We start from the raw sequence: 12,500 nt of genomic DNA on the forward strand, positions 1-12,500 counted from the left end.
CTTTATCGTGTGTCTTTCCTTTTCCCTTCCTTCCCCCCTCCCCTCCCCTCCCCTCCCCCCTACCACCAACCACCCTCCCTTCGTCTCTCTCGCTACCTTCCCTACCGCCATCCTTTCTCCCCCCCTCCCCCTCCCCCTCCCCTCCCCCCCCTCCACCCCCACTTCTTGAAGGCGGCAGTGTTGATCGTGGCGTGAATTATTAATCCTCCTGTAATTAAAACTCTTTCATCTCTAATACCGCACTCTTTTCGCGCCGGAAATCCCCGGTCTCTGGCAATAGCGGGGTTTACTCACCATTACTATTTTGCTCCCGGTCCTCTGCAACACCCCCCCCCCCCCTCCTCTTCCCCCTTCCCCGCCTTTATCACTCTTTTCCTCTTTTTACTTTCATTTCTCTCTCTTTCTGTTTCTCTCTTTTTTTGTCTGTATGTCTCTGTCTCTGTCTCTGTCTCTCTCTCTCTTCCTCTGTCTCTCTCTTCTCTCTCTCTCTCTGTCTGTCTGTCTCTGTCTCTGTCTCTCTCTCTCTCTCTCTCTCTCTGTCGTCTCTGTCATTCTCTGTCTCTCTCTCTTCTCTCCCCTTCTCTTCGTCTTTTCCCTCTATCTCTCTCTCTATCTTCTCTCTTTTCTCCTCTCTCTCTCTCTCTCTCTCTCTCTCTCTCTCTCTCTCTCCCCTTCCTTTTCTCTCTCCTCTCTCTCTCTCTCTCTCTCTCTCTCTCTCTCTCTTCTCTCTCTCTCTCTCTCTCCCCCCCCCCCCTCTTCTCTCTCTCTCTCTTTCTCTCTCTCTTCCTCTCTTTTTCCTCTCTCTCTCTCTCTCTCTCTCTCTCTCTCTCTCTCTCTCTCTCTCTCTCTCTTCCTCTGTCTCTCTCTCTCTCTTCCTCTCTCTCTCGCTCTCTCCATTGCTCTCTTATTCGCCATCTATCTATCTATCAGTGTCAGCATGTGTGTCTGTGCCCTTCCTGTACCCTCTCCCTCTTTCTAAATTCAGAATAATTTATAAATGCCACTTTTTAATTAAAAAATGGATTAAGATTAAGTAAACACAACGAAGACACGCAAACTAACAGGGGACACTACTCCTGGGGCACGTTTTTTTCTCTCTTTTTTCATGTGAGAGCATGTGAGCGTATGGATGAATATGTGTGTGTGTGTGTGTGTGTGTGTATGTATATATGTATAGGCTTACATATTTCTATATTTGTATAATTTTTATTTTTTTATATAATAATTATTATATATAATAATATTATATATAAATATATATAATATATTTTATATATATATATAAATATATAATATATATATATATAATATATATATATATAATATATATAATTAATATATATATTATATATATATATATAAAAATTTATATATATATATATTATGTATATATATATTTTTTATATAAATATATATATTTTATTATATTATATATATATATATATATATATGTATATATATATAATATTATATATATATATTTTATTATAATATATATTATATATATATAAAATTTTTATATATGTGTGTGTGTGTGTGTATGTGTATGTGTATGTGTGTGTGTGTATATGTGTTTGCGCCCGCGTCTATGTGCTTGTACGTACAAGTTTATATGCTGATCACCCCTGAAAAATATTTTTAAAATGAAAACCCCGGAAATCTTCATAATTTTTCCCCTCTCACATTTTTGGTAACTTTGGATTTTACGAAGTTGTCCAGGAAAGGAGGGGTGGGAAAAGGAGATATCAAGAGACAGAAAATGGCTGAGAAAACCTTATGAGGTAGGTGGGAAAAGGGGAAACGTTAATTACTTTTAAATAGTAAATAGATGTAAACATGTATGGTATATAATATATATTATATATATATATTTAATAATATATAAAGTATTATATCTACATTATTATATATATTATAATATTATAATATATATATAACATAAAAATATATAATATTTATTATAAAAATTTATATATTAATTGTATTTTAAAAATTATATAATGATTATATATATATACAATATATATTATAAAATATAATTATACAATAATATAAAAAAAATATATATATATATTTTAATATACTATGTATATGTATATTATTATATAATAATTTTAAAAATATATATATATATATATATATAACTATATAATATAAATAATATATATAAAATTTTATATATATATTTAAAATTAAATATGTATTGTATATATATTATATATTATATATAAAATATTATATTTATAATATTTATAAAAAAAGGGTTAAAAGAAGACTTGACGGATGTAGACAGATAGGTAAATATAAAGATAGAGGTTAAGCGCATGATAGAGCGATAAAGAGATATATAGATAGACAGATAGGTAGACAAATGTCTATACATATATGAAGATTGATAGATAAATAGATATATAGAGAGGCAGAGAGGTAGACAGATAAATATGCAAATAAAGAGATAGAGAAATTGAGAGACAAATTAATTGGTAAATAAAGTACAGGTAAAATAAAATGTAAACGATATATATATATATATATATATAATTATATATATATATATATATATATAATACAAATACATACTACATACATATATATAGTATACAATAAAATATTATATATTATAATTATTTATATATATATATAATTATTTTTATAATTTTTATAATGTGGTGTGTGGTGGTGGATGTGTGTGTGTGTGTGTGTGTGTGTGTTTTTGTTTTTGTTTGTTTAGTAGTGGTGTGGTGTTGAGTGTGTGTGTGTGTGTGTGTGGTGGTGTATGTGGTGTGTTATGTGTGTGTAGTGGTTAGTGTATTTAGACAACAGACAGACAGCAAAAAAAAAAGATAGAAAAAAAGGTAAGAGGCGGAGGTGAGAGAGAGAAGTTCCTTTTGGGACAATTTTCTCCTCATGCATGCCCCTCAAAAACTTTTTGGGCGTTGTCGAAGCCCTCGCTTCACGGCACTCCCCCACGCCGTCTCTCGACCCGAAGGTTATTATGACAGTCAACATTGGATTTCACCGAATCCGTTGACAATGCGAGGCGTAGAATACGTCTCGCTTGATTACTATGTGTCATACGTAATATCATCTTTATGCTGACAATACGAGGCGTAGAATACATCTCGCTTGATTACTATATGTCATACGTAATATCATTTTTATGCTGTGTTACATCCGGGTCTTTAGCTGCAGAAGATGGCGTCGAGCGGGTGGGGAAACTAAGGAGAAAACACAGGTGATGTTGATAAACGTGAAAGCAAAGCAAGACGAGGGGAAAGTGTCACTCACTTCTTGATGCCGGGTAGGAGGAGCTGGGAGGCGTGCTTGCAGGTGTCCACGCACTGGCGCCTGACCTTCCTAATCCGCTCCCTCAGCTCAGGACCGTCGCGGCTCTGACCCACACAGATGAGGAGGTCCCGGAACAGCGCCACCTGCGAGTTGATCTCCACCACCAGCTGTTTCCGCCGCCAGATCGGGACGGAGGGGAGGTGAGGTGGGGTGGGGGGTGGGGGGGGGAGGTAGGGTAGGGGAGGTGTGGTGGTGGGTGTGGGTGGGGGGGTAGGGTAGGGAAGGGGAGATGTGGTGGGTGTGGGTGGGTGGGTGTGTCGGATGGTGGTGGTGGTGGTGGTGGAGGGGTGGGAGAGAAAAAGAAGATTGTCAATAACATCGATTTTAGTTGTTTTACAAGTATTCGGAATACACACACGTACACAAGCACCCATCTCCACACACAGTATATGTATGTGTATGTGAAAGATGCAAACATACTTCTCATTGTGCAATAATTTTCACAGAAGAAAAAAACCCGAGAAATTACACGTAGCTTTCACAAGAAACAAAGACGAAAAGGTCCTTTATTTAATTTTGAAAACGCAATGGACCTTTAAAGGCTACAATTCAAAGTCAAGGAGATTAGCAAGACGTGGCCAGCCGTTTGTCTTCTTTCGTATAAAAAGAGAAACAAACTATTGCAAAAATAAAGGAAGAGGAATGACCCCTTCGAAGACAGACTTTTGAAAAATAGGATTTGGAAGTCAGAACCGGACTACGAGAAAGAATAAAAAAATATTTAAAATTGTTATTTTAAAAATTTTTTTCCCTTCCCCCCTTTTTTTTACGGGGGGGAAAATAATAATTAGATAGATGATAGATAGATAGATAGATAATAATATAGATAAATAGATAGAAACAACACACACACACACACACACACATCACAACACACAACACTCATCACACACACACAACAATATCAATATATATATATATATATATATATATATAGATTTTATATATAAATTATATATAATATATTATATATTTATATGTTACTGATAAGTAGATAAGACTAAGTTAGTAGGTTTTTTCATAGATTTTACATTTAGCAGGAATGTGACCGAAAACGGAGAGTTTTTTATATTTACAATATCGATTTACCTTCTACAAGCTCTTAAACTCTACGGTAAATTCAACCCACATTTCATTACTAATCTGGCCTAAATTCGATAATGGAAATCTTGAAACTTGTAAACGTATACGACCCTCATTATTTGAAAATAAAGTAGATTACGCTTATGTTGTGTATAAAGAAATATTTTGCAACATCTGCAATCCAGAAGGGTTCATGGCTGAGCTTTCAGTGCGAAAATTAGATTGTCTGAAATTTTCTAGCCGCAGAATTCTATTGAATAAAAGTTCGGGAGTTATTTTCCAAGATTAATAGGGTGCTCTCGAATCATGGTTACTCTGATTGAAAGTGAGGGTTGTTATTGTTCTATCATTCTGAATACACTGTTGTTACATAAAAAAAAAGAAATAGGTCATATCTTTGGCTCATATAAGGCCATCCAGCACAGGGTATACGCAGAGCTTTGTGACCATGTCATCTATCGAATGTAATAGAAGATACAGCTACGTTATATCCTAAATTCAGAATGTGATATCATTATGACTGCATATCAAATGTAACAAATCCAACTCACGGCTATGTAGCAGATTGGGAAAGTAGATGAATAGGACGAAAGTTTAATTTTTCTCAACTGCTTTACTGGAAAATATATTCATATCATGTCACATCATCCACGGAGGTGAATGAAGGAAAAAAAATGAAGTAAATGTGGTGATACCATGCTGACATGATTACGTAACACATGTTTAAATCTAAAATATATGAAAGAAGTTATCATTTCGGTAAAGCAAGTTTAGCCGTGGTGTATAGTATGATAGAGCTTAATTGACGCAAACGGATCCTAAAGCAAAATAAAACTACAAATACAACAACAAAAAAAAACTTTTCAAACCTCTGTCCCCCTTTGCTTGTTCTTTTCGAGATATTGGGTGGAGCGCTGCTTTATTTTTATATATTTTCTAGGCCGCTATTTTCCCAGTGTATGTTAGAGGGAAGGAAGGGATGGCATAAATATTACACAAAATTCAGTATCTATAATAGAACCAATCTGCACAAGGTAACTCCTCCACTCCTCTAACAAAAACTCGAGCCCCAATAGAGTTGAAGGAGAGGAAAATACCGTATGAGTAGACATTTATACAATGGAACAAAACATCTGCGATGATCAGTAAACATAAACAAAAACGAATAACATAAAAGGAACAATCCTGTAACACTAAACAATTACTTTTAAAAATCAACCAAACTCTTCCTCCTAAGCCCAACCATCCACCCACCATCCCAATCCTCATACCAATTCCCCCCCCCCCCCCCCCCATGCATCTTTCCGTATGCTACTGGGATTATTTATTTTTTTTAGACTAAAAATGTCCGAGTCTTTATGTCTATGTGTGTGTATGCGTGCATGATTTGGGAATATAATGTCACATATCTCTTGTAATTTTTATGTAAACGCAAATAAAGTGGATTGCCGATAATCAATAATACCCATAAACTTTGAAAATACCTAATATCAATCTTCAGTTTCGTATTTCTCTTTCGTATTTGCAACAGCGGTAACTACGCCGATATTGTTTCATCGACATGTAATGGCTAGTATATATATTGACACGCACGCGATAATCATCCTTGACATAATGATTAAAGGCCTCATGGCGAAAAAGTTCATGACGTCACATCCGAGCGACGGAGAGGAGAGCTACGTGCTGTTATACGCGTCGGCAGTCACATGTGAATAATATCCTTGACACTTTTTTTTTTGGTCCGGGAAACGTGCGATGAATGTGATGCGAGTGTGATGAATGCAAGGGAAAAGGAAACAACGATAATGATGAAGGCAAGAGGTGGCAGGAGCGAGAGGAAAAGAATCCTTGGTGCTGATGAACAAGAGCGCCAAATTAGCTTTGTTAATGCTGGCCCGGGGCAGGCGGAGGATGATTCCTTGGCGTGGGAGGGGGGGGTTGGGCGTGAGTAAAGGGCGTGTGCGGGCATGTGTGTGTGTGTGTGTGTGTGTATGTGGAGTGTTGTGTGTGTGTGTGTTAGTGTGTGTTTGTGTGATTAGTGTGTGTTTGAGAGTGGATGTGTGTACGAAGTGTGATTTGAGTGTGTTGGGTGTGTCGTGTGTGTGTGTTTGTGTGTGTAGGAGTTTTGTTAGCATAAGTCGAGTGTGGGTTTTGCGTGAGTGAGGTTGGTGTTTTATTTCTATGTAGTGTGTTGACAGAAGTAATGATTAAAGTCATATAAAGCGCCAAGACCAATATAGAAAGGAATGCGGAATAAAAGGGACAATGCGACTGACGCTTAAGAAAAATAGGAAGGCAAAGAGAAGAGAAAAGAATTAGAGGATGACTAACCATGATGAACAATATTCATTATAGTTCTGATTGATTGTTCGAGAATATAGTTTGACGGATGAACAACCATGTAGTAGAAGATGACCATGGAAAACGAATGGTCGGTCAAGATGTACGAGTAATTACATTATAGTTATGGCCTAACAATAAAAAAAAAACGTTATAGCGAAACAAATCGCGATGAATTACAAGGTCACTGAACATTACTGTATATTGAAAAATCAGACAAATGCGACAATATTCATATACGAGGCGATCCTTTTATGAAGAATTCGTTCAGGCGTCGCTTGAGTTTCATGATACGCATTCAGACACTGGCGACGGTGTAGTAGGGGGAGGGAGTTTCATTCGTTAAGGAGATTTGGCCTTTAGCGGACCAATATATATAAACATAATTAGATATTTCTAACATGAGATTAGGAGCTCTCAAAATTAAAGCTAAGATTAATGTTCTAAATCGATTATTTTTTTGTAAATGAAATAGGGTCGCCCGGTAAGCTTGTTTTTTTTTTTTACAACTGATTTGTGTGTTTTATTTGTAACGGTGTGGTTTGGTAGGTTACGAATCAGGTGATTGAATGATGATTAAATGCAGATGATAATTATAAACAAACAAAAAAAAAAAAAAAAAAAAAAAAAAAAAAAAAAAAAAAAAAAAAAAAAAAAAAAAAAAAAAAAAAAAAAAAAAAAAAAAAAAAAAAAAAAAAAAAAAAAAAAAAAAAAAAAAAAAAAAAAAAAAAAAAAAAGAGAAAAAAAAAAAAAAAAAAAAAAAAAAAAAAAAAAAAAAAAAAAAAAAAAAAAAAAAAAAAAAAAAAAAAAAAAAAAAAAAAAAAAAAAAAAAAAAAAAAAAAAAAAAAAAAAAAAAAAAAAAAAAAAGAAAATATAAAAAAAAAAAACAAAAAAAAAAGAAAAAAAAAAAAAAAAAAAAAAAAAAAAAAAAAAAAAAAAAAAAAAAAAAAAAAAAAAAAAAAAAAAAAAAAAAAAAAAAAAAAAAAAAAAAAAAAAATAATAAAAAAAAAAAAAAAAAAAAAAAAAAAAAAAAAAAAAAAAAAAAAAAAAAAAAAAAAAAAAAAAAAAAAAAAAAAAAAAAAAAAAAAAAAAAAAAAAAAAAAAAAAAAAAAAAAAAAAAAAAAAAAAAAAAAAAAAAAAAAAAAAAAAAAAAAAAAAAAAAAAAAAAAAAAAAAAAAAAAAAAAAAAAAAAAAAAAAAAAAAAAAAAAAAAAAAAAAAAAAAAAAAAAAAAAAAAAAAAAAAAAAAAAAAAAAAAAAAAAAAAAAAAAAAAAAAAAAAAAAAACAAAAAAAAAAAAAAAAAAAAAAAAAAAAAAAAAAAAAAAAAAAAAAAAAAAAAAAAAAAAAAAAAAAAAAAAAAAAAAAAAAAAAAAAAAAAAAAAAAAAAAAAAAAAAAAAAAAAAAAAAAAAAAAAAAAAAAAAAGGAAAGAAAAAAGTAAAAAAAAAAAAAAAAAAAAAAAAAAGAAAAAAAAAACTATAAAGATGATGATAATAACAGTAGTTTAGATAGGGATGGTGTTAAGAATGGAAATGTTGATAATACTGATTTTTGATAATAATAGCAGTTGTTCTAGCAATGATGATAGGAACATGATGATGACTTGATGTCCTTGTTATTACCATCATCCTTTTCTGTTATTATATCATTATTATTATCATCCTCATCATTCTCCTCCTCATCATCATCACCATTCTCATCTCCATCATCATCACCATCCTCATACTTTCAATTTTTCATGTTTATTATCACATACTATTGACTATTCATTATTGTTTAATCAATTATACATATTCTTGTTGTCTATTAATTGTATAACTAAACTAAGTATTATTATCATCATTCATTATTTCATCTATTATCATATTATTATTATTATTTATTTATTATTATTATTATTATTATTATTTATTATTATTATTATTATTATTATTATTATTATTATTATTATTATCATTATTAGTATTATTATTATCCAATATTATCATTATTATTAACTCTTTATTATTTTTAGTAGTATTAATTATTACTTACGTTTTATTATTCTATATTTTTACTCAGCATTAGTATTCAGTACTGTTTAATATTTGTCTTGATACGGTTGTAGGGGTTATTATTATTTACATGTTATTATCTATTATCCAATATTATTCATCAGTATTCATAACTATCATTATCACTATTATTATCATCATTACCATTTTATTATTGCTATCATCGCTATTACTATCATTATTGCTATAACCTGTCTACTAGTAGCAGTAGCATGATAGTCTTTAATAGGCAACATATAATCAATAACAGTCACAATACGGAAACATTCATTTCTATCACATGAGTAAGACATAAAACGATTATGATGAAATAACAAATATAGTTAGGAAATATACCAGACATAACTACCATTTCCCATAAAATCATCCGTATACCATATCACACGTCTGTATAAAAGAGAAAGATAAACTTTAAAACGGAGGTTTTGCGAAGAAACAGGTCATGAGGGTTTGGCTTCTTCTTGCCGCCGCATAGCCGCTGGTAAGGACACGTAATCAATGAAAATCATGGTATTATGTCCCGTTTCCTTTAAGCTGCGTATTCCACGAAGTTTTACGCAGTGCACTCACAGAAGGGGTTATGGATTGAAGGGGGAAGGGGAAGCAAAGACGGAAATATGGATTAAGTTTCTGAAGGAGGTCGTCATGAGAGCTAACAGAGGAGTAAAAGAGTATAAATCAGTATACTTTATATATATAATATATATATATAAATAATATATAGATATCGATATATCATATATAAAATCTCTATATATATGCTGTATGTACTCTACTAATATACCTCACAACAACACACACACACGCACACACACACACCCAACACACACACACCCATATATATCATATATATATATATACATAATCTCTTATATATATATCTTTCCTACCCTCATACATACATACCAAACATACACAACACACGCGACGCACACACACACAACACACATCACACACCACACACACACACAACTCCCACACAACACAACAACACACACAAATATATCCCTATATATATAATGCATATATATCTAAAAATAAATATACACACATATCATATATATATATCCTATATATATATATATATATATATATATATATATATATATATACATATATATGTACGAAACTTTTCATAAATTGAGAGCAAAGTAACGCTGAAACACACTCTGCATGTTGACGAATTTGTCCAGGGAAGATGAATAGTTCAGTAATTGATCAGATAAACCAATCAACATGTTTACGTGAGACCGCAGAGTGTGACGCCCACTCCATACTCCGCCCTTTAGGAGTGCCGGCCGTCGTGCCTTTGGCTCGGGACCCTCGCTCTTTCATCACTTTGTGCTTGTGTTATCGTCATTATCGCTGTTGTCTGTTGCAGGTGAGTGTTTTCCCTCGTAACCAAATGCCGCCAGAGAGGAGTGGAGAGACCGGACATGAATTTCCCTTTTTTTTTTTTTTTTTTTTTTTTCCTGAGGCGTTGACGGACGGAAGCCTCGGGCCAAGCCGGGTTCACGAGAAGAAACCACATGTTCGTCTAATGACCACATTCGCTTTAAGACCTCCTTTTTCTTCTCTTCAGTCGAGGAGCATTTCAAAGGCTGGGGTGAGGACAGTCCCAAGCCCAAGAGGAGTAAAGGGCGAGAGTCTTCCAAAAATGGCCGGTTCGACCACCCTTACAGCAAGGGGTACGAGAAGACCAGCAGAGACCTATGGCAACAAGTGCGGTGCAATTGCAGATAAACTTGAGACACCGAGAGGAATTATTCATTTAAAGGGAGTCGTTACGTAACTCTTACTTCATACTCCTCGTCCTTGAGTTAATGCCGAAGAAGATGTCTCGGAAGGTCTCTTTCTCTCTTACTTGAGTCGAGAAGATTTTGTAAAGCTTTCGCGTTAAGCGTTCATCCGCTATTCTCTTTGTCAAGGCACCGTAAACACAACTGTGAGCATCAAAAGCATAGGATTCTCAAATCTCATTTCAATATCTCGACTTTGCTTTCCACGAGAGAAGGTAACAGTATCGAAGCAAAAATAGTTACGGGTAATTATGAGTTTGCAATATGTTACTCCGACCCTTTTGTGCATAAAAATCAAACTAATACTAATATTAATATGCAGTATGTATATATATAGAATATATTTATATTATTTTCTATATTATATATATTATATATATATATATATAAATATATAATATATTATTATATATACATATAACAGCTATTATATGAGGATATCTTATAAATATATATATATATGTATATAATATATTATATATTATAATATACTCCATAGATCTATATAACCATATCATATGTATATATGTATATATCTATATGTATATATATCTATACTCTTTCTATATATATATATATTGATATTATATATATGATATATATACTGTATCTATATATATATATGAACTATATATATATATATATATAAATATATATATTATATCTATTCTGTCTTGTATTTCTATGTATATATATATTTATATCATATATATATATAAAATATATATAGACTATATATTATTATATATATATATATTCTATATATCTTTATGTATAATCTATATGTATATATATATTTATATATAATATATATATATATTTATAAATATATATATATATATATATATTCATATATATGTAATAAGTATATCTTAGATAAATATATATATATTATATAATTATATTATATATAATATCTATATATATACTATATATATATATAATATTACACATAATTAGTAGTACAACATAGTATACTATTAATGCTAGTAACCATGATGATGGTGGTCATAGAGTTAATGATAATATCTATAGTTGATATGAAAATGATAATAATGATAGTAATGATGATTTCAATAGTAACTGTAGTAATAATAATGATAATATTGATAATGGTAAGGATGGTATACAACACAACCACACACAAAAAAAAAAAACAGAAAAAAAAAAAAAAACACACCCCACAACAACAAAACAACACAAAACTAAACCCAAAAAACACAAAAACAAAAAAAAAAAAAAAACACAAAAAAAAAATGGGGTTATGAATATGATGAATAAGTTAAAGATAGATTATTTAATAATGATGATGATGATAATGATAAGGACAGTTTGGATTCTTAGATGATGATGATTTGATACATAATATCAGTGATGATGATAGTAATTGAAAGGATAATGCATAGAATTGATAATGATGAAAATATATGATAATGATCAGATAATGATTAGTAATAACATAATCAAGAATGATTCAGGAACAATATAAAAACAACATCAAAACCCACCCAAAATTTAACAATGATGCACACAGATTAGATAAGATCACTGTTAATTGTATTATGTATTGATGCCATAACTTAGATAATATTATCTTGTCGATTATTATTACTAGTAGGTCGTAGTTATGTAAACATCATACTCAGTAATAGCAAAAGCAACATGATTGAGGAAATTTGTAATTTTGATTAAGTGCATAATGAGGACGTAATGAAGTTAGGTGATGGTGATATCAATGATGATAAGGATCCTTATATTAACAATTATAATGATAATGATGATGACAACACTAATAATGATACTAATATTAATGGTGATAGTAATAGTTGTGTTAGTAATAAGGATAATATTGATGATACTAATAATGGTGAGTGTAACA

At 31.1% G+C, this 12,500-nt stretch overlaps 1 protein-coding gene across 5 annotated transcripts in view; it reads right to left on the reverse strand.

Annotated features, from left to right (window-relative positions):
- The window catches only part of LOC122262589 (syntaxin-like domain-containing protein decima), a 694,252-nt gene that overhangs the window by 66,279 nt on the left and 615,473 nt on the right, over nucleotides 1–12,500 (reverse strand). For all 5 annotated transcript variants that reach the window (XM_086544179.1, XM_086544177.1, XM_086544178.1 and 2 more), the window contains one exon: nucleotides 3,289–3,455. In XM_086544179.1, coding sequence (XP_086400305.1) covers nucleotides 3,289–3,455 — 167 coding nt within the window. The remainder of the gene's footprint in view (nucleotides 1–3,288; nucleotides 3,456–12,500) is intronic.

This window comes from Penaeus japonicus, unplaced genomic scaffold (genome assembly GCF_977035675.1).
Source record: "Penaeus japonicus unplaced genomic scaffold, GWHDUDI00000001_assembly GWHDUDI00000014, whole genome shotgun sequence".
Classification (NCBI taxonomy): domain Eukaryota; kingdom Metazoa; phylum Arthropoda; class Malacostraca; order Decapoda; family Penaeidae; genus Penaeus; species Penaeus japonicus.